The 22,711-nt window shown below is 50.2% G+C and overlaps 6 protein-coding genes and 1 non-coding gene across 7 annotated transcripts; 4 read left to right on the forward strand and 3 right to left on the reverse strand.

Moving 5' to 3' along the window:
- Nucleotides 1-566: 566 nt before the first annotated feature.
- N0V96_006204 (uncharacterized protein) lies at nt 567-1,253 on the forward strand (the record flags this gene model as incomplete). The annotated part of the gene is made up of 1 exon (XM_053194084.1): nt 567-1,253. One exon carries the CDS (start codon nt 567-569, stop codon nt 1,251-1,253), a length of 687 nt encoding a protein of 228 aa, XP_053048660.1.
- A 271-nt stretch (nt 1,254-1,524) lies between these two features.
- N0V96_006205 lies at nt 1,525-1,598 on the reverse strand. The gene has a single exon. It is a non-coding gene; the product is annotated as a tRNA-Asn (tRNA).
- Nucleotides 1,599-2,497: 899 nt separating this feature from the next.
- Nucleotides 2,498-3,873, forward strand: N0V96_006206 (uncharacterized protein; the record flags this gene model as incomplete). Its single annotated transcript, XM_053194085.2, has 2 exons — nt 2,498-3,519; nt 3,585-3,873. The coding sequence occupies 2 exons, from the start codon at nt 2,498-2,500 to the stop codon at nt 3,871-3,873; spliced, it is 1,311 nt and encodes a 436-aa protein (XP_053048661.2).
- A 924-nt stretch (nt 3,874-4,797) lies between these two features.
- Nucleotides 4,798-5,625, forward strand: N0V96_006207 (uncharacterized protein; the record flags this gene model as incomplete). The annotated part of the gene is made up of 2 exons (XM_053194086.1): nt 4,798-4,893; nt 4,951-5,625. 2 exons carry the CDS (start codon nt 4,798-4,800, stop codon nt 5,623-5,625), a joined length of 771 nt encoding a protein of 256 aa, XP_053048662.1.
- A 261-nt stretch (nt 5,626-5,886) lies between these two features.
- On the reverse strand, nt 5,887-6,417 carry WRS1 (tryptophan--tRNA ligase; the record flags this gene model as incomplete). Its single annotated transcript, XM_065757633.1, has 2 exons — nt 5,887-6,274; nt 6,410-6,417. The coding sequence occupies 2 exons, from the start codon at nt 6,415-6,417 to the stop codon at nt 5,887-5,889; spliced, it is 396 nt and encodes a 131-aa protein (XP_065613976.1).
- A 4,278-nt stretch (nt 6,418-10,695) lies between these two features.
- Nucleotides 10,696-12,071, reverse strand: N0V96_006209 (uncharacterized protein; the record flags this gene model as incomplete). The annotated part of the gene is made up of 3 exons (XM_065757634.1): nt 10,696-11,949; nt 12,009-12,016; nt 12,065-12,071. 3 exons carry the CDS (start codon nt 12,069-12,071, stop codon nt 10,696-10,698), a joined length of 1,269 nt encoding a protein of 422 aa, XP_065613977.1.
- A 9,227-nt stretch (nt 12,072-21,298) lies between these two features.
- N0V96_006210 (uncharacterized protein) lies at nt 21,299-22,216 on the forward strand (the record flags this gene model as incomplete). Its single annotated transcript, XM_065757635.1, has 1 exon — nt 21,299-22,216. A coding segment is annotated over one exon (918 nt), but the record flags the coding sequence as incomplete, so codon positions are not given.
- Between the last annotated feature and the right edge of the window lie 495 nt (nt 22,217-22,711).

Here is a 22,711-nt window from a genome sequence, read left to right on the forward strand (position 1 = left end):
GAAGGATTGAAGCTACCGTTTATATGTCCTGAATCCCTCGATCAAAGTCGCAAGATGGCGTTGGAGAAGTGACGGACTGTTGAGACTTGGAGAAAAGGAGACTGGGTCACTGGGTGTGTTGTGTTGTATGTGGTGTGGACGATGCGCCGGAGAGCCTCCAAGTCGCATTGTCATTGCCCTCCGGGTTCTGGGGGGGAATTCTGGTGGACCGTTGAGGTCAAGTGCCACCTGCCCGCCTGTGTTAAGCCGAGCTCCTGCTCAAGTGGCATTTAGCGGCTTCGGCATGTGAACAAATACTAACCATCCATGTTGCTGCTGCAGGAGCCACCCTGCTTCTGGCGCTTGCCTGCTGCCTGCCACCAATTGGAGATAAGTACGTACCCACCCATAATCTGGAGGCACTAACATTTAATTTTCCATCTTTCCAGCGTCAACCTTGACTCTTCAGTTTCGACAAGCAAGCACCACCATCGCGATCTTTTGCGCCAGCACAGCTACACTGCGGCCCAACACAACCCCCGCACTTATCGAAAGCCCGCGAATCTCTGCTAGACCCTGGGGAAGATATGATCCCCTCAAATCAGCCCATTACGCAGGCTCTCCTCGCCCGGGCGCACTCTCCCGACAGCGCCAATCGCCTCTTTTCCGAGAAAATCCAGTACCGACCGCTCTACCTCAGACCAAGCTCGCCACCACCGCCGTCAAACGCCCGAGAGACCCGTCGCAAGGCCCGCGAAGAATCAAAAAGGAAACAAAAGCTGAAGCCGAAGCCCCTTTCCTCTCGCGAAAGACACAGGCGCGGCCTCTACGAAGTACCCCGCGAAGGCCAACAATACTCCATTTTCGAACCCCTCCACCGCCTCTGGCTGGGCTATATTGAGGAAATCCTGGGCTCAGAGCTCTACACAGGCGGCGCTTCTGCTTCGGCAAAGCTGAGCGCTGCCGAGTTTCACGGGGCTGCGGTTGAAGTGTCGCGCAGTTCTTGCCCGAGTAGGGTTGGCATTAAGGGCATTATCATCAAGGACGGCAAGTTTGCGTTCGAAATCATAACACTAAAAAACGATGTCAAGATTGTGCCAAAAGAAGGGACATGGTTCAAGTTCGAGATACCCGTCAAGGAGCCAGATACAGATTCAGCCACGCAAGACGCTCCACGCCAATTTGTTTTCGAGGTTCTCGGTGACCAATTTCTGATGCGCGGGGCGGATCGCGCGAACAAAAAGTTCAAGCCTCACTACCTAAAAAACTTATGAGGCATGCACTCGGCGCATGACGAGTTACGACATGCACTAGGCATGGTTCGCCGATTGATTGGCTCAAAGAAAAAGCCCGTAATGGCTGAAAATAAATATGAATTAATGAATTGCGCCTTAATGCTATGAAGGCGGGCGCATGTAGGAAGAAGCCGAAAGCGCGAGATAGACGTTCAGCGGAGAGAAGAAGGGTTCAGGGCGGACAAAAAGCTGTGAGATAGTGCAAAAGAAACGGTAACGCACTCTAAGCTGTGGAATCTAACCACTGAAACTCCCCGAGGTGGGCTCGAACCACCAACCTCCAGATTAACAGTCTGACGCGCTAGCCAATTGTGCCATCGGGGATGAGATGCTTGTTGTTGAAGGGTCTCGCCGGTTCTGCGCCTAAGTAGGGGGCTCGCCAGGAGCCCCGCCCCTTGCGAAAGCCTCCGCGACTGAGTGAGGGCTCGCTGCGACCAGGACGGCCGCGATGGTGATTCGGCTCGTCTTTGAAGCCATCATCGCGAGGCGGCATGCGTGACTTGACTATCGGTTGATTCGGACGTATTTCTTGGCGTCTTTGTCTTGCCTGGCAGGTATGAGGAGCGCCTTTTACAATAGTTCGCAATCACCAAAACGCGATATGTGATAATATGCGGATGCTCTATCTCTCTCATCGTTCAGTGAATTTGTTCCCAAGTTCTTTCGGATTCGAAATTGGACCCGAAGCGTACCTTGCATTTTCCAGAAATGATGGAAGAATGAACCCAGCCGACGACAGCGTGCGACGCTCAACTTGATGATCGCGTTTGTGGGGGCGGCGTTGACTTACACAAAACTCACAAGATGCAACCTGCCACTTACATCGATCAACAATCATGAGAGCCCCTGATGACAAAAGAAAGGGCACGGAAGCGACGAATTCGCGAGATGGAACCGTGGCACGTCACAGAGAGAGTGCCAGGTTACATAATGGCGGCTACTTGCCCATCCTAAAAAGAAACGCGACGCGTGCGACCGTACGCCGATGACATCAGGACTTGATCAGACTGGCCCAGTCGCGCATTCCGCCTCGAAGCTGTTTGCTCACCGCAGCAACCAGTGCTTTTCGACACCCTCTCTTTCTCTCTCAACTCTCTCTTCTTTCCTTACTTCGATCAACATACTCAACAAGTCCAATTGACTTCTCTCGAGCTCTAACCTCCTTCAAGAAAAGAATACCATCAATCCAACTACACACCCTACCTCCACCACCAATCTACACCATGGTCACTACAAGAACAAGATCGCGTGCCAACAGTGCTGCCGACGCCAATGGCCACGCAGATTCTTCCACTGCGGCTGGTGAGAAGCGTGGCATCGAAAAGGACGCTGCTAGCGGATCCCCAGATGCCAAGCGTGCAAAGACGTCAGATGATGGTTCCACCCGTCAGACCACCATTGACGAGGCCTTTGAAAAGAAGGACGATGCCGAAGCCGAGAAGACTAAAGAAAAGACCGAGGCAAAGGAAGAGGCAGCCGACACAGACATGAAGGATGGCGAAGAGGAGGCGACGAACGACTCGACGAAACCAGAGGAGCCAACCAAGGAAGAAGAGGCTGCAATGGCAGAAAAGGTGGAGGAGGTCGAGGAGGCCGAAAAGGAAAACGAAGAGCACAATGTGGAAGAAACTACCACAGAGGATAAATCAGAAGCCAAGGCAACGGATGAAGAGTCCGCAGAGAAGACAGGCGAGAAGGACAAGGTCCCCTCCACGATTCTCGAAAAGGGAATCATCTACTTCTTCTTCCGTGCCCGCGTCAACATCGACGACGCAGAGGAAGTAGACGACATTGCCCGCAGCTACATGATCCTCCGCCCCATTGGCATAGACTCCAGCCTGGGCGACGGTCCCATTGGCGATGCGGGCAACACGCGCCTGCTCGCCCTGCCGAAGAAGGTCTTCCCCGAGACCGGCCGCGACAAGTTCATGGTCTTTGTCGAAAAGGCGGGCGCTTCGTTCGCCGAGCTGAAGGAGCAGTTCTTGTCTGGTGCTGATAACCAGACCAAGTCTGGCGTATCGCATGCGCCTGCTGCCACTCCGGCTGGGGAGGGCGTCTACGTTATCACCACTACTGGAAGCGACAGCCATCTCGCGTACATGCTTACCCTGCCGTCTGACCTCGGCGAGGTGCAGAAAGAGCTTGGGCTCAAGGAGAAGGGGAGCTTCATCTTGAGCACGAAGAACCCTTACAAGAAGGGCCCTGCAAATGCTAGTCTCGATCAGACTCCCGACTTCCCAGACAGGTACATGAGGCCAGGATTATTCCCCCTCTCGGGCTGAGGTGTAGTGCTGACAGTATGACATTTAGTATTAAGGACGACTTCCGCGACCTGCGGTGGACAAACACCAAGCCTGAGCATCTCGACTACCCCTATGCTCAATTTCTCTTCATTGGTCAGTCCGGAATCAGGAATGCCGTCGAGCCAAAGTCCAAGGACATCAAAGCTGGCAAGGAGAACCCAGAGGATGTTCTTGAGGAGATTGCCGACGAGGACGAAAAGCGCATGGAGCACCTCGATGGTGACGATTCGGCCTCCATCTTTGCCGATCTACAGGCGCGCGCCAAGGATTATCCGAAGCTGCAGACTACCTTTTGATTTCGATAAAGTCCCATATGTTCCTTTCCCAATGGAAAAGTTGGCGTTTTGCCGTGTGTTCTATATCAACTTATCGGGAGGCGCACAAAGAATGGAAATCCCTAGATAATTGATCAGTGCAGTCGTGCCGGCAGGTGTAATTTCTAACAGTGTATTATCTCTAGCATACCAAATTAAGTGTTTCTTCCACACCTCACTTTACTTTACTTAAATCTCTCTTGGCCGGCCTATCAGATTGACTGCGGTTAGAGCTTATCATGACATTGCAAAACATCGATCCATAGGTGTTCGAAGTTTTCTCACCCATAATGATTCGTAAGAGAGAAACCACCGCATATTTCCTCAAGAAACTGGATGATATCAACCAGAGGCCTGTGCGAGATACTTATTAAAGGACATTCAAGCCATTAGTTGACATCATTACATCACTTGTAATTGATACCGATTTTGCCCGACTCCGAGATGGAAGATGACCCCTTCAAGAAGTTGCCATGCCACAGGGGGCCAGGCTATTGATTGATCTACCAGCACCTACAGCTAAGAGGTAGCTTAGGTGCTAAGGTGTCTGTTTAAGCGCTACATGCAGAGTTCCGTCAGGGGCGGCGATCCTCCTCTTCCTTCGCCGATGGCCTTACGGCGAGGGAAGTGTGAGATCCCGATCGGCGTTAAGCAATGTCGGGGGTGCGGTGCCCCGATCGCCGATACTCGACGACCACGGCCCGTGATACCGACTTACACGGTAGGTGAGACGGAACTGCAACTTATGAGACAGCCGTCTTCTGAGAGTAAGCTGCATTAGAGGCCGTCAATGTTGGGGATCTTGTATAAAGCATCAATGCTTCCTCAGATAAAGCTATCCATCCAACTCACGCTATCACCTTCGTCAACAAGAACATATCACGACTTCATCGAAACATATCCAAAATGACACCGCTCAAAGGAAAGACGACAATCGTCACAGGAGCGTCCCGCGGCCTCGGCGCAGGCATGGCTCTAGACCTCGCACGCAAAGGCGCATCCGTAAGTCCCTCCATCATCCTCCCATCTCGCTGCTGTCGTCCGCTCACCACCACACAGGTAATGCTCCTCTACACCTCCGACACAAGCGTCCCCAAAGTCCAATCGCTCATCACAGAAATCACTTCCCTCTCACACACTCCCTCCGCAGTAGCCTGCAAAGCAGACCTCTCCTCAGAATCCGCCCCAGCAACAGTCCTCGCCGCCCTCGACGCCTGGCTCGGCCCAGACGCCCGCATCGACATCCTAATTAACAATGCCGGCACAGAACTCAACGCGCCGCTAGGCACCATCACCACCGCCGACTTTGCAAAAGTATACGACCTCAACGTCCGCGCGCCTCTCCTCCTAACCCAAGCCCTCCTCCCTCGCCTGGCACCTAAGGACGCACGTATAATCAACATCGGTTCCGTGGGTGGACGGCAGGGGTTCCCCGGGTTGGGGCTGTACTGCTCTTCCAAGGCGGCGCTGGAAGGGTTGACGCGGGTTTGGGCACGGGAGTTGGGGGAGAACGGGACGACTGTGAATTGTGTTGCGCCGGGGCCGGTGCAGAGCGATATGTTGGATAAGATCCCCAAGGAGCTGGTGGAGATGCAGAAGAGACAGACGCCGGTGGAGAATCGGACGGGGACAGTGGAGGAGGTTGCGAGGATTGTAACGTGGCTCGCTGGTCCTGAGAGTTCGTGGGTTAGTGGGCAGGTTATTAGTGCTAGTGGTGGTTGGGCGATGTACTGAAGTGGTTACACGTGTTTTGTTTGGGAAGATGGAACTGAATAGACGAGAAGTAGGACATTGATATCGGGACTGTTTTCCAACAGGGTGTCCAACAGGGTGCTGTTGCCAGACAGAAGCCTACCGCTCAGGTCACAAATTGCCGCAAAAATCACCTACTGGGCCTAAAGAAAGTGCACATGTCACTCCAAAGTCTTTGAAGCATCGTCTTGCAAGCAATAGATCTTGGGTATATTCTTTTTCCTATCCGTCATTCCTAAGCCTCTAAGCAGAAGCCTTGGCAGCCTCCTTTTCCTTTGCCTTGGCGGCCTTCTTCTCGTCAATTTGGCGCTGCTTCTCCAGCTTCTTGAGCTGATTCTTCGTCATCTTGCCGTCGGCACCCTCGGCGGGGCCGTCAGTGGTAGCCTCGCGGATGGGAATGGACTTGAGGTTCTCGGCAAGGCCCCAGGACAACGGCCGACGGCTGAAGAAGAGATTGACAGTCTCCTCGTCCACCTTGGCTCTCCGCTCCTGGAAGGCCGTGCAGTACTTGGCCAGCTCCTCGGCGCACCTCTTCTTGATCTCGCCGGTAAGCATCTTTCCTGTGCGGTAGTCCTCGCGGATCTTGGCGAGTTCCTCATCATCGTCGAGAAAGAAGCGCAAGTATTGGTAGCTGACGTCGACTAGAGATAGGTATTAGTTACTACACACACGAAAGCTGCGGTATTGGCCTGATATCTTACCATCCGGATCGGCTCCCTCAGCACGCTGCTCCTCGGCGGTAACCTTGCCACCGCTGAAGGCATACTTGTTCATCTTGTTCTGGATCTGCTTGGGTGTGTCGTTCAAGAAGATGGCACTTGAGTCAATTGACGCCGACATCTTGGAACCGGGGCCCTGAAGAGCATCGAGGAAACGAGAGTGAATGAGCGAGGGCTTGGCGTAGCGCAGGCCGGCGGCACAATCTCTTGTCACGCGGAAGTAGGGGTCTACCGTGGTGTTAGTCTCGTCTTTCTAGAGCCAACAAGGGTAGAAAAGACAAACCCTGGTCAATGGCACAAGGAATCAGGCAGGGAATCTGGGAAGTCTTCGCCTCGTCATCGCCAAAGATGTGGGGGAATGAGTTGCCGAAGGAGGAGCTGGCTTGGATACTGGCGAAGTGAACCTTGCCAATGTTGGAGCTGTCGTCGAAGCCGAAGACGGCCTTGGCTGTGTTGAGGGTGATTCTCTTGGCCACACGCGTAACGTTCCTATGACAAGTCAATTTTAGGTCTCTACTTTGCCGCGTATGAATGATACTTACTTGTAGAAGTTGCCGCCCATGTAGTCGTAGTCGGAGAAAATGAAGGTCCTCTCGGGATTGAAGCCAATGGCAATGCTGCAAGACGTCAGAGGTATACTTGCGAATATTCCTGTGAGCCTTACATGTCCTTGGCGTTTTCTCTTGTGTAGTGCTGAACTTCTTCGACCGTTCTCTTCTCAGAGAAGAGGAACTTCTCGTCTATGGCCTCTGTTTAGTAAAGAGCTCGAGGAGTATTCTTCAGCATGGCCTCTTACCGTCGGTCATCATGATCTATGCTATAGTTAGCGAGTGAGTTTGTTAAGGGGTAACTTCAAGAACAACGTACCACCAATGGCGCATCGAGCACGTCTGACAACCACTTCGTCAATTGGAAAGGAATAGCATGTCCTACGTGCATGCTGTCGGAACTCGGTCCACGGCCTTAATACACCCCTGTCAGCCATTATCCTGGCCCATACTGCTTTCCATATTGTCCTTTCGACTTTGGACAATTCTCGAGGAAACGCACCAGTGTAAATGAAGAAAGGCTGCTTCTTCTCGACGCGGTCGAGGATAAGGTCGAGGTCGCGGTGGGAGAAGACAATCTGGCGGCGGAGGAAGTGGTGAGGCCTATGACCAGTCACGCGCTCGAAGCGCTCGAGAAGGGCATCGTCGATCAGCTTCGTTCCGAACTCGTCGACAATTTTCTGTGCAGTAGACAACGATCAGCTAGAGCTTCCCATTGGCGAGGGGGGTTGAAATTCTTACCTTGTAATCAATGGCCTTGACCTTGCCATCAGTGCCGACCTATTGCCTTGAGTCAGTATATGCACTTCTCACTCATACGCTGCTACTCGCAAACCCACTTCTCCAGACACGTTCCAGGGGTCGACTTTCTGGCCTCCTGAGGCGGCGGGCGCGTCGCCGACAGCTTCGGCGGGGATGGCGGCGGTCGGGGCTTCGGGTGCGGATGCCATTGTGTCGCGTTGTCTAGGTGGGGAGTGTCGATTGACGAGGGGAAGAAGAATCCGGGGTCTTGGCGGCTGTTCAATCGTCTTCTATACGCCTCTTGAGGTGACTCAAATTGCTTGATGACACAGAGCTGTCTGGACAAAAGTTCCGAAAAGCGTGAGTCAATGGCGGGGTGAGGGTGTGCACCTGCCATTGCGAGTCAAAGTGCGGCTCGATTTCGGTGTATACCCCGCTACCCCGCAGTCACCGACACACCTGGCTCACCGAGTCGGTGAGGCACCGGTGGGAGCCAGTTCCGCTCTTGGATCACGGATGCACAGCCATTGGGATTCTGAGGGACCTTGAAGAATCCTGGCTGGAGGGAATAAATTGACAGTTGCTCACTTTGCAAATCGCGAAAATTTGAGATTAAAATGCAATTTTTCATCCGTCACTGTATCTTGACTGGAGTTCCGTTCTGCGAAATGCAACTGTCAGGCATGTAACCTACCCCCGTACGTTCATACACCACCAATCCGCCAGCACTCTTTGAAGCTTTTGGAGTGACGAGCAAAACAAAACACCTCCGCTCAGAATCTTTTGTCTTATCTCTAGACCTTCCCACTACAATCACTCGCACGTTTGGTAATTGGCCATCGCTTTTTGCCGGGTTGTCAAAGATGAGCTTGCTCGCCGAGTGGTCGATGTCGAGCTGAGAAAACTCACGAGCAATGGCGCTAAGGCTCATGCCCAGGCTTTTGTCCGAAGTGTGATAGAACCCATCCGGTGACTTGTTAGCCCATGGCGACTGGATCTCGCTCTTCTCCCAGTCCACGCCATCAAACGGAGGTTCTAGATAGTCGATTCCTCCTTTATAGGCCATCCACGACCATGTAGGAACTTCAAGGTCCCTTTCGGCAGGGAAGATGATTCTATCGAGAGTTGAATCAGATCCTCTCTGCCAAAGAAGGCTGCGTCGTAGCAATCCACCGCCATCGTCAAAGACACCGTAGCCGCCGTGGGTCTTGAAGCTTTGGATGAGCCTCTTCTCAAGACCAGCTATACCGAATGGTCTGTCTTCATTTCTAGAGAACTGCAGACGCGAGTATTGTTTGTACAAGTCTTGGTAGAGATGGATCTTGGCGCCTCTGGGCGAGTTCATGGCGATTGTGGGAAATCGTGGATCACCGAGGAATGCGGCAACATTGCTACGAACATGAAGTGTCAGAATGATCCAACACCTTGTCATATACGGACATGCACGGCAAGTTGACTTACTTATCCAGCTTTGTCATTGTCTCGCAGCGTACCCCTTGGCCGCACTCCCAGTATGTCTGTCTTTCGGTGAAGTAAATCGTCCTGTGCGCCAGTGCTCGCTCCTGCAGGACCCATCCACGTTTGCAGAGCCTTCCTTCTATTACATCGCCTTCGAAGTCATCAATCTGTTGGCAGACATGATAGTTACCACTACCGTTTCGATTGAAAGTGACGTAGTTCCTGTCGGGTCGTGGTCCAAGAAAGCCATCCTCTTGCCCAGTAGCGCGACTGGCCGCAATGACGCAGTACGCAAAGCTGAAAACGTCTTCCATATGTTTAGACTCTTCCTTGAAGTCTCCGTCGGGTCCCTGTACGATGCAAATTGAGTCTATCCACAGATGCTGAAAGCCAAGCTCTCTCGTTAAGATAATTGCGTCTTTGAAAGTAGCAGGTAAATCTTCAAAGTCGATGCCTCTTCTGTGTTTCTCAATATTGCTGATGTAGGTGCAGAAATGTCGATGTGTCGCAGGGTCTCCCCAGGGATGGGACAAAGCCAGATACTTTCCACGGGCGCCTTTTGTTTCCCATAGACGAATCTGCGAACCAGAGATGTCAAGTAGCCTCGTGGGAAGATTGACTTCACCGGCTTGCAGACAATTGCCATGCTTCGAGTCCTGATCACAGCTCTGGAGCCACTGTCTTAGCACTTCGAAGTACAGGGGATGGCCGCGGGGTGCAAGTCTGGGAAACCCAATCTGAAGTCCGATGCTGTCATATTCGGAGACGGTTGAACCTGCCATACCTTGTGAGTCATTACATTCGAGGAAGCAGAGGAAACTACCTTTGGTTTAGAAGTCAAGCTAGCCTTTACGTACCTGGATCGTGAACAATACTCAGAATCGGATCGGTAATCCCAGACATCCTCAGGGTAGAACCTTCACGGTTCAGCTGAAACGAGCCTGATTTTCGCAATTTTTGGCAGGCTTCTAAAAGTAAATTGCAGAAACCACACGCGCCGGCTCTGTGTTGTAGATCAGAGACTGTATCAGAAAGGTGAAACCCGGTAGCCAGAATGTCTAGTCTCTCGCAATGCTGACAGAGCTTCTGGCTCCGGGGAAGCGACAAGTCATTTGCAATTTTGTTGATTTTTGTGATGAGCATTTTGGCGAAGCCATTGTCTCTACTAAAACGCCAGTGGTCGCTAAGCTGATAGCAGTTAACGAATAAGCTAAGAGCCTCAGATGCATAGTCTAACTTACTGCCTTAATTCAAGAACCATGTTAGCGATTAGAAATAGAAAGGACCTGAGAAAAGGGGCCTAGGCATGGGATTCAAAGATAACTTACGTGCTGCATCAAATCAAAGCACATTAGTTAAGTACTTAACATATGAAATCAAAACGACATTGAACTCTATCCAACTTACCTCCTTAGGACCATTCACAACTGTTAGTGAAGTGCGTCATGCTATATTCTGCTGAAAAGGGAACTAGAGTACTTAACTCACATACTTAACACCTGAAGTCAGCTTTCACTGCCATCTCCAGGTATCGTCGCGATTAACTACTCACGTCATGCTACAATGCAGGGGTTAGTTTGGGGAACTCAAGTTGAGGGAGAATACATACAAACTGTATCAAAGTCAGTTGATGAGCTTAAGGTATGGTAGTGGAGCCCGATACTTACACGTTGTGCCTGTAATGTGCCTGGGAAAAGGTTGCTCCCTCTAGGCGTTTCAGCGGCAATTGGCGAAAGCAAGTTGTTAGACTGAGATCTTGGCGGAACCAATGCAGGGCCATGAGAAATTCGTCGATCATTTGATCCAAGGAGATAAGTCTGGTTGGAATCTGCCTTTCGAAGAATCCTTTCCAAGCCAGATCGCATGGCTCTGGCGTCAGCGCGATAGGGGCCGATCTCGCCGATATCGGGTGTGTTTTGACTGGTGCTTGTCACAGATACAAATCTCTCTGAGTTCTCCTCAATGATTGGTATTTCGACAGTGCCGTTAAGGATTATTGTCGGCGCTTGAATGCGCAAAGGAACGACGAGCAGTCGGTTCCTGACGAGGCCGAGTAGATCACCGAGAGCCGAGTCTCTACCGCACTGCGGGTCGGCAGCCATCAAGTTCATCCATTTCACCACGGTGGGATGGACTTCTGCTACTCGCGCCCCGTCCACATCCTTGGTCTTGAAGAAACTGGAATCGTATCCATCATTGAGGCTGTCGTCAAAATTGTCCAATGCCTCGTAGCCATACATGAGCCAAATAACGCACTCGAGCATGATGCAGCCCATGGACCAGATGTCGTAGAGTCTGGATCTCGCCTTGTCGAGACGGTTGGTAACAACCTCGGGCGGCTCGTACCGGACTGTACCATACTTTGCACTAGTTGCCTTCTTCCGTACTGCCGTAGCATCGTTGTGGTGCTTCGCAAGGCCCATGTCTGCAATCTTGAGAACGCCAACACAGGTGCTGTCTCTGAACCGGAGAATGTTCTCCGGCTTCAAGTCTCCGTGACGGTAATTGCCTTGATCCTTGTAATTATGCAAGGCATGCAACGCATCGGCAAGCCCACAAAGTTGAGTGATTGTTTGCTTCACCAGGTCCGGTGTGAGAGTGGGCCGGTTTTGTTCTTTCCAGAACTCTCTAAGATTGCCGCCATCGGCCCACTGGAACATGAAGTATCGTTTTTCTCCGCGAGTAATGGCAGCGATTCGTTGGATGATATGGTTGTGCCGTAAATCGGTTATTTCGGAAAGTGCCTTCCGCTCATCTTCGTAATTCTTCTCGATCTCGTGACGCAAGTTGTTGTTGACAAGAATTTCTTTGATGGCAACGTGTGCTGGACGGTCATCTACCTAATGAAGGTGAGTTTTTTATGATTACATCGATTTTGGTTTCATGCGTAGGCACTTACTGTCAACTCTGGATGTTCTTGGTGTTTGGGGTGGATTTCTACTTCATACACCTGACTAAACATGCCTCCTTTGACGATGTTGTTGACCCACGTGAAAGGGAGGATACAATCAGGGGATAAGTAGTGCTGGAATTCGGTTTTAGAGAAAACCGGCGCAAGAAATGCCCATTGCTGAGTATAGAAGCTGTTTATTCTCCAGCCGTTCCATATTCTTTTGATGCGCCTTTCTGCTATGCGATCGAATGGAAAGGGATAGACCCAAGCGGAGGAATACTGGCCAGGAGTCACTGCTTTTTCTATCGGAAGATGGCTGTCATTGAAACCGGCGATCTTGAAGAACCTTACAGTCTTCAAAAGCTCGGATCCGGTGATTCCGCTACATACTGTGATCGCAAAGACTTTCTTTGCTTTTTCTTTGACGAAGCGTATCAGTGCCTTTTCTGGTGTTTGGGGATCATCGTCTTCGTCGAAAAGCTCGTTGGAAATCGCGCCCTCGGTAATGAGGCTCTCAATACAGCCGTCTGGCAAGAAGGGCGGCCTGCGCTCATCGAATCTGCTCTGCACGAAATGCTGGCAAATCTGGTCACCTAATGATGAGTCCATTGAGTTGCTGTCGTGAGACATGTTCGGTGGCACGAGAAACCGAAACCAACGGAAGAGAGGGGCTCTGTCAGAGATGGGAGGAGGAGAGGGGGCCAAGTTGCGACAAACAAGGCAGAAAGGGAAACACAAGGGATATCAAGCGACGCAAAGCCAGCCACGGATGTTTCCGCCGTAGCATTGTAGCTGAGTTGATAAGGCTCTGGCACGTCTTGGTATCTGGGACATGATGATGAGGACGGTCACATTTGTTGATGATCGCGAGCCAATGAGCCCACGGCCTGCTCGGCCACCCCCAAATATTGATCCAGCCAAGCCGTGGCTGCTGAGCTCCTGTCCGAAGCGTTGAAGCGCCTGCCCAATAAAGCGACTAGTCGTTGTCTTGAAGGTGCCATTGAATTGCGAGCCTGCTGCTTTGAGGGGAAATATTGACGTGCTTCTAAAAGACGCATTGCAGCCTGCAGCACGCGGGCTGGTATGCGGTCAGCAACAGGAGACCGGATGTAATCTATTGGTGGATGTATCCGCGCGAGACTGCACCACGTGTCTCATTTTGATGTTGGCTGGCCAGAACCGCCGAATCCTGCAGTCTTTCCCGAGACGAGGACTCTAGCTGCATGATAAGATGAGGGATCGGCTCCCAGCCTGCTGGAACCGCTGCCCACATAGGTTGCTGCCTTTCTTGGCATTACTCCATGTCCGCATGGTTCGCCCTGATTTCTTGGCCCATAGGCTAGTGTTAGCAAAGAACGGCACGAACAGGTCCTGAATCTCTTCGGGGAGTACCTGAAAGGTGCATAGTTCATCAAATTTGCTCGGCAGACCTAACAATTGGATCACAATGGCACTGGAAAGCACCACGCAAACACCTAATTATTCATGACCTAGAGCCTTTCCTCATACTTGACCGTTTCTGAAGACCCTTAAAACCGCTACCAACTCGGCTCTGATGCGCTGCGAGGCCTTCACTTGAGCTAACCCTGGCAGGAGAGTGATGCCAGCTATGGTTATCCAAAGGTCTCTCGGCAGGCTCTGAACAAAACTTTGCAGACGAGACGCACATCTTTCGCCATATAGAGAGCCTTTGTAACACTTCGATGCAGGTAATTCGTCTGTCTCCAGATTCGGGATCCTCCGATTCTACTACTAACATCCCGTACATAATCATGCTTAGAAAGTGATGCAGGTATTCGCTGCATGCAGGATGAGAGTGAAGTCGGTGGTCCACAAACTAAAGGGATTTCGTTGTTGCATTAGACTTTTGAAAGCGAGCGAAGAAATAGAGTACTGATGGAGAAGGCTAGCTTGACTCACCTCGATCACAGCTTGCTTCACTGAAGCTGCCGTCGAGTCCTTCGCTTCAGGGTCATCGATTTGGAAAAATGTATCCGAATCAATGCCTGACATATACGGGTCGGGCGAACTTCGTTTCCGGGCAAATTCAAGGAGTAAGTCTTTGCCGCCAAGAGACCAAGTGATGAATTCGAGAAATAAACACCCAAGAGACCATATATCGTATGACTGCCTGATGATGCGCCGACGTAAGTCGCATTCTGGGGGTCGATAAGTGGGAGAATTGGGCACCTGGCTTCCATGTTGATTAGAACGACTGAGTCGGCTGTTCAACTCTGCGAGACCAAAATCTGAGATTCTTAGAACACCTTGATGTGTGTCACGGAACCAAAGTATGTTTTCGGGCTTAATGTCTCCGTGCCGACCAAACTGCCGTTTAGCGCTCTCGTGATTGTCTCGATTGAGCGCATCTGACGGAGACAGCAGTCGGCTATTAGGCTGCGCCTCCTTGTCTTGTAGATCGGAGGAGTTGTATTGATGGATCCTTACGAGGCCATCAGAGATTCCTCGACATTGCTCCGCAATCCACAATATTGTTTCCGCGGCATTCGATGGTTTTGTATTCAGCACTTTCCAGTACTTCATGAGATCGGATTCAGCCCAAGGAAATATCAGGTAGAAGCGATTCGATTGCTCGTACGTCGCCAAAAGTGAGATTAGGTGTGGGTGTGATTCTCCACTGAATTTCTTCAACACTCGAACCTCCTTTTGAAAGAGTGTCTTGTTTGGCGAGTTGAGACATTTAACCGCAAAGGTATTTTGCCGCAACTGTAGATGTCAGATTCCAAGACCTCTGATGTCGTAACAGGAGCTGTGGGGACTCACTCTCGGTTCTAGAGCTGGATCGCTGAAGTCATGATGATCGGGATGAATTTCAGCTTTGAAAACTTGACTAAACCCTCCTCGGTGCATCTCGGCCGACCCCATCTCATCAGCGTGAGTGGTAGAGGTGAATGGTAGAACAATATGAGGCTCAAGCACATAATGCTTTACGTTCTTTCTCTCTCCCTTGGTGAAAAATGGCGGGAGGATTGTCCATTGGTACTCTTCGAAGTTTCTGATGTTTACTCGTGTCCAGAACTTGAATGCTTTCAATGGAAAGTCGCGTCTTGCTTCGACTCGCAGGTCGAATATCCCACCCTTCTCAGAAGCTTTCACAAGGGGTAGATCTGCGTCGCAGATACCTTCCTCCAGAAATCCTGCGATGGCGGGGACCATATTGATCAACACAAGTATTGCGAAAATCTTCTGATAAGACTTGCCACAAGCTGGCTCAGAAAGTCCCTTGGCCTGGTTGGGATTTTCACAGATCATGTTTGCGAATCTTTCCAAGCTGTACTTTTTGATCCGCGGGATTTTCTTCCTTAGTTCTCGTATTACCGATGCTTTGTGAATGAGGTTGTTTAGCTGTCCTTTTGGTAGGAATTGTCTTTGATTTTGAGGGTTTGTGGCGAAGGACATGAACAGACGGTCTTCGAATGGGTCTGTCAGGAATTCCTCCTGAGTTGGTGATGGAGGAAGTAGCCCTTGACTCATTGCTTTGGTATACATCTGATCTCCGCGGTCCATGACTTCGCTAGGTTCTAAGGGCAAGCTGGAAGCAGACAGGGCCGATGTAGGTGGTAGACCATGTCCGGTGATCGAGGCCAGAGCAGCGTCAGGAGCTGGGCTAGATTCTCTGGGGTCGGTAGACAACGGCGTGTCCTGTCCATTGAGGCTTAGTTGCTGATCTCAAAGTATACAATCATACATTTCACTTACCACCAATTCAGATATACTCTCTTCCATGATAGTAGGCACTGGGTGAAGCTCTTGGCTACCATTGCCAAGTCCAAGCCCTCGCATCTGCTCGGCCATAATGATTGATGAATATCCATTGCTGGCTAGAGACCCATGGACCGCTGTGTTGTCTTGGTTCGCTTTCTCAGGCCATGGGCTTGGAGACCCATTGTAACGATTCCGAAAGGGTTGCTGCGACAAGTCCATCTCGGTAGAGTCGTTATACACTGCTGTGCTCTCGTTGATGATCATCGCTTCGGTAACGGAAAGTTTCCGCAATTGAGAATTTGCGGTTGTTAAGTCGTTTGAACTTTTTGACCGTTGAGGCTGGGTAAAGTCCTGGGCATAATCAGTACGGCTTGTCGAATCCAGGCCCGGACTCGATGGCAGTGACCGGAAGTTGTTCGTCGTCTCCATGATGACAGGTTGCAAGAGGCCAAACAAAGCCGTCTCAGTGTGACTGAACATAGATGAATGAGAACAAAAGGCCTTAAAAGGAGGGTGCGCTATCTTATGCCCCTGCCATAACGATTATGTCGGTTGGCTGCCCAGCCTGCTGTGCAGCCCGCCCCCATGGCACCTCGTTTTGAAAATAGATCCTCCCGGCCTGTCACCCTGTCAGCTGAGCCACCAACTCCAGAGCCTTACCGCCCGGTGAGAGAAAGTGGAAAAAGCAAGACGAACTTTTCTTCCATACAGCCTGTCGAGGCGCCACCGTAGCGCTTCTGCACATTTGGCGTCCACCAATGGTAGAACGGAGGGCCATTCAACGGACCCAGCAACAGTTTCAAATGGTTCCAAGGCAGATCGGGTCTGGTAAAGGAAACTCTCCCAATTATTCTTCCATTTGACTGGGCATGGAAGACTCCGGTGATGGGGGCTGACAGCTGCGGAGGATGACGGAGACGCACCTGCATGTCGCCTACTTTGGAGAGGTACTTTCAAGTTATATCTATTAGTCTGGCCCTTCGAGGGTTTGGCTCATCGAAAACCACGCAACCGTCTAGCAGCATACACACTGTTTTCAGATCAACTACATTCCTGAGAAGTTCCTACCTCGTGTCAGAAAGCTTGTCATGTCTCAACGCAAGACATCAAATCACCTCAATACATCGAATGACGAAGATGAGTCCGTTGATGGGGCCGCTCTGTCCCAGGACATATCCGCCAGAGATATCAACCCTGCGAAGCTTACCTCCTTATTACGAGACAAGTTTGGAAGTGGGACATACAATGTGCACGTAAGGCATAATGTCATATGATATTTCGAGACTGCTCACTAACAGAGTTCATCGGGTCCAGATGATGCACAATATGTACATGATCCGAGCTCCACGACGTCTTTCGGTAGTAAGTCGCCTTCCAACCCAGATGTTGAGGCCGAATTCTAAACTATGTAGACCGAAATAGCCCAGTGTTCCTGAGCTTCCCTTGATACCTCTGAAGAGGTGCAACGGCGACATCTACAACTTTTCACAATCCCTCAACTTCAACCTTCCTTTTCCAAGAAGGCAGTTTTATTCTCATACACGGCCTTCACCGTCAAGAGATTATGATCTCAGTATGGACACGTATATTCATAGTGCTTCTCAACTTTACAATAGAATTCTCAAACCTATACCTGGCAGTTTGTCGTAGCAATCAATAGTTTGTCAAGGATACTTCTGTTACTAAAGGCCCATCATAAATTATGTGCACGGTCGACAACGAGATAAAATTGCCATGTTCACAGGTGAAGTCTGCTACAATTGGTAAAGTGCCTGTCCCCGTAGATAAGGGACTCAAGTGCATTGTTGCAGTTGTAGGCCCTGGAAGAATCCTGAATCAGACCGATTTAAGAAGAGTTCCTCAGTAATAGTTCCCATAACGCATTCGATGACCTCTGTACTATGTAGTTTGGTACATGAGCGGGAACCTAGCAGTCAAGTGGTCGCAGTGGGGTTTTCTTCCACAATGAAGCCTTCTCCTTCCCTGCCGCTAAATCTTGCTTTCGTGGTATTACTATGAGCGTGGCCAAGACGGCGAGCCCCCTTTGACATTCTAGTATCAGTACCTTAAGTATTGAGTTGGCTGAATGAGTGTTGACCTACGGCATGAGAGTCAGAAACAGGAGCCTTAAGATGAATACCACGCAAGATAGTGAAGGTGGACCATGGCGGAATAATGTGGAGTCGGCGCTACGTTAATCGCAGATAAGGTCCTCTCCGGTCGGCCTCCGGTGACCTCAAGTGCTGATTCTTACACGATTCTAGATTTAGCAGGGTGTTTTAAATTCTGCTTTCAACCACTCGAGTATCGCGAAAGAACTCCGATTCTGACTCAATAAATTATGTCTACACGAGGGAATGTAGGCGACACTGGTGTCGCGCCGAACGGCCCACCAGCCGCCGATGCGGCCGGTGGCCGGGTCTGGCAAGCTTGTCTTGCTTGTCGTCGTAAAAAGGTGTGTCTGTCAATACAGGAACACATGTAGAGAATGCCACCTCCTCGATAAAAATGAGAGGAAACTGACAGAAATACGTGCAGATAAAATGCGATGGCAAACGGCCTTGCCACAACTGCAGCTCCCGTGACCAGACATGCGAATTTCCTGGGACTAAGGACAATGCTTCTGCCAGTCGTTAGTAAGAGACCCTCTTCTCGGATAGCCGAACCTACTTATGTGCCCGACACAAAGACTTACTGTGAACCAGCTACGTTACTTCATTTGAAGAAAGATGCCAACATATGGACACACTCTGTCAACGGTTAGAAGTGCTCACTGGGCAGCTATCACAGTCAATCAGTGTCCTTAGCCAACAATCCCCTGCGCCAGCAGGCCAGATTCAGCCTTCTGATTGTGTCTTAGGAGCTGGTTTGTTGAAATCTTTGCCAGAACTTGCTAAATTCTTATGTCAAGCAACCACATCTGCTCATGAGGAACCAGGGGAGAGTGCAGACCCCAATCTGTACACAGGGAGTGCTGAATTGGACGACAACACAGGTGAATTAGACGAGGAGTCAGCGACGTCTTCATCAGGCAGCGAGGGTGACGACAATTATGATTCTGGCACTGTTGTAGATACCTTGAGGTCGGCCAAATCAACTGCTGAGGATCTCGGGCAAGCAGGTGCCTTGGTACCAGATTCCTACGGCCGTCTACGGTATGTTACACTTGGTGGGCTTGGATTTCACGTAACTGAAGTTGATCATTCAAATCCCTAGCTTTGTCGGTGGTGCAGCGAACAGTCTCATCGTTGAGGCCGCGAAAAGCCTCCTGCCGAATTTGGCTACAACCACGCCCTCTTCTACCGGAGCTAGCCACGAAACACCAAACATACCAGACCTCGAGATACCTTCATTTGTTCATGGAAAACTCTGGCCTCCTCTTCCGTATATACCTGCACCGGAAAGCCTGCCTCGCCCGCCGCAATATGTCTCTGACCTGCTTGTGAGCCTATACTTCGACAAGCTCCACTACATATTCCCTATTCTCATCAAGCCTCACTTTATGAATCGTTATCAGAAGCTTCTGAGAGCCGGGCCAGACTCTTCTTCACCTAAGAGGGGAAGGTTTCTTATGGTTTTCTTCGCCGTGTGTGCGTGTGCGTCAGGGCTATTACCGTCTAACTCGGAGAGCGGGCTACCCGGTATCGATTTTTACCAAAAGGCCCTTCTCATCTCGTCTGCATCAACTGGAGAGTCCTACATAGAGAAAGTTCAATGTCTTGCACTCTTGTCGATGTGCTCGGCAGGGTGGAATACGCTATCACAAAGTTGGAATTTAGCTGGACAAGCCGTGAGGGCGGCAATCGACATGGGGCTACATGTTAGTGGTCACTCCGTGAGACTTCCTTTCCGTTTGTTTCTCGGTAGTCTGCTGATTGGAAAGAACGCTTTCGTAAATCAGCAGTCACCTCTCTGTATGAGACCTAAGGATTTATCTCTCCAGGAGCAGTCTCGGAGAGTGTGGTGGTGTGTATACACGCTGGACAGGTACTGTAACTCTAGTCTCATTACACCCTAGTAACGCCTGGTCCTCGGCTGATAACCCGCGACTCTTTGCAGAACAACATCGATTTGCCTTGGCCGTCCTCTCGCGGTAAAAGATGAAGACTGCTACTGCGAGCTGCCATTGGACGTACGCGATGAGGATGTAATGTCCGGGATCAAGAGCCGACACGCTGTCAACCAAGAAGCCACAACGAGCCCCATGAGCGGCTTCTTAGCGTTTGCTAAACTCTGCCAGCTGGCAGGCAAGATCCAAGAGTTCAGCTCTCCCCTGAAACTACGGAAGATCGCCTCTGCGGATGCAGAAAAAACCCATAGATTCTTGGCTCGGGTTGATTCTCATGATCAGGCTCTTCGAAAATGGCTCGAGAGTTTGCCGGGCGACATCCAATTTTCAGCAAACAGAAAGAACAAGAGCCATGGCGATATATCTATGGTCCATTGTGTTATCACCTTTTTCTTACACGCAGGATCTCTTATCAACTTGTACCGGTAGGTGAAACGACTTCCTGATATGTGATAGTAGAACGACATTGTTGATAGACTGCAGATATTTCCTGAACTATCCCAAAGACTCGGCAGAACGAGACGAAGTGGACGTCTCGGGAGCCATAGATCAATGCATTAATGCTGCACGAGGCTGTATCTATGTCGCTGATATGGTTCGAGACTTGGTGCCAGCTTCACACCATCTGGCTCTATGTATTCACTATCTTACGCTGTCGGGTATCATCCTGTAAGTTGGAGCCTAAATGTGATATTTATCCCTGTCATATTGGCCGTAAATGCTTACAAGGCTTCAATTGCAGTCTTCGAGTGCCTATCGATCGCAGCAACCCAGCTCTTCTGGAAGATGCTGAGAAGTGTGCCCGATCGCTCAAAGACCTAGAGCCCCGGTGGTCTGGGGCCAAAAGAAGCAGAGAAATCATTGAGAAATTGCTAGTTCGACGCCGCAGCGAGATTGCTGGAGACTCGCCCACTTGTCGTGGTAATGGAGGCCGACATTCACCCGAGAACGCCCGCAGGGCCAACAAAAGACCCTTTGCTGATGTTGAGGTCGCATCATCCTTTCTGGTTGACGTTGCTAGCGGAGCCTGGAATCCTAGCACCACTGGCTCAGAGACGACGCATTATGATGGCTGTATGGATCCTATGCTTTTTGCTTCGTGGACGGGATGATTCCATAATAGCTCGTCTAGGCATGACTTGAAAGGACTGACCAGATTAAGCTATGCCACAAGATTGCGCGATCTCGGGCGTGGAGGTTTGGCAGGTAAAGGAGGTCGCTAACAGGAAGAAGTAAGCACGAAATTACGAATGTAAGCAATGGTGGGCCGTGCAGAACAGCGTAGCTTCACGTGTATTCAGAAGGGCGCTGATTGGTGATATTACAAAGCCGTTTCATCATTCTTCGTTGTCTTGAATATCTTTACTACAAATACCAACTTGCGTTTTTCAAACATTTGATCCCACACATACTTTCCAACCGTGGTTTCCAAAGCTTTAGCACGTCCGCGAGTTGTTGAGTTATATAACCTACCTAGACGTCTCGCGTCAACTCTACAGCAATGGCCTCCCCCCTCCCCCCAAACGGCCGCCTAGTCAATATCGGCACCCACTCCCTAGCCATCTACGCTCACGGTCCAGACCCAAGCAGTCCCGCCGAACCCGTCGTGCTCTTTGTCTCCGGTGTGGCCAGCGATGCTCTCAACTGGCAAGCCGTAGTACGACTTCTCGGCCCCTCCCAGTTGCGGAGCTACATGTACGACCGCTCCGGCAACCGCCACTCGGACCCCTCACCCAACCCACCAACAGCCGAGAACATCGCCCAAGAACTCGCCCTCCTCATTGAACACGCTCCCATACCTAACCCACTCATTCTCGTGGGCCACTCTTGGGCTGGTGTGCTCACGCACGAATACTTTGCCCTCAAAGGCATCAAGCAGGTCGCGGGTCTGGTCCTTGTGGACGCGAACCATGAGACGGCGCCGCTCGTGCTAGATGTCAACGACCCCATCCTCTGGAAAAAGATTGCCGCCGGAGTCAAAACATACGACGGCTGGGGACTGACGACGTCACATAAGCTCACAAAAGAAGAATGGGACGCCTTTATCGCGGAGGAGGCCACAGAGAAACACAAGCTGATTGCACAACGAGAGGATTTCGAGGGTTACGCGCAAAGTTTCGAGACGCTTAGGAGTAAGGGCCTGGCAAAGAAGCAGCCGCTTCTTGGGGACAAGCCAGTGTGTGTGATTGTGGGCACGCGGAGCAGGGACTGGAGCGGGCTTTACGCTGTGGGCGTCGCGAAGGGGAATGGGACGGAGGAGGAGAGGAAGCACGTGAGAGATATGATTGAGGGCGTTGATGCGAAAACTGAGAAGCTCATGAGGGAGTTTTTGAAGCTCTCTAGAAAGAGTGATATTGTGTTTGCGAAGGAGAGTGGGCATTTCGTGCAGATGACGCAGCCAGAGATCGTTGTTGATGGAGTAAGGTGGGTGCTAGATAACCAGCCGGCGACTGAGCAAAGAGAGTAGTTTTAAATGATTTGACTACCTCAGCTATAGCCAATATTGCTCTGAGTTGATAGTAACTTGTCTTCTGTCGTGATGGCTTTAACTATTTATAGCCTTACTGCATATCACGTAACCTCAGTTATGTAATTACTTAAGGTCTATACTTACTTATACTTTTTATTTTAAGGCGAACCTCGTACCTATTTCTTATTTTTAATAAATACTTATTCTTTATATTTAATATTAATACCCTTATTTATAATTATATAATAATTATAAGCTTAGTTTTAATTTAAATTACTAAACTTCTATTAAAAAAGTTATTTTTTTAAGAACTATAATTTATTATATTTTTTTTATATTTAATTTTAATTCTTATTATATTTATAAAACCTATTTTTTAAATAATTATATTTTTTTAAAAAGGTTTTTAAAGTAATTAGGTATAAGCTTAATTATTAATAAAAC

This window comes from Colletotrichum fioriniae (assembly GCF_027942845.1).
Source record: "Colletotrichum fioriniae strain IMI 355084 chromosome Unknown scaffold_6, whole genome shotgun sequence".
Classification (NCBI taxonomy): Eukaryota; Fungi; Ascomycota; class Sordariomycetes; order Glomerellales; family Glomerellaceae; genus Colletotrichum; species Colletotrichum fioriniae.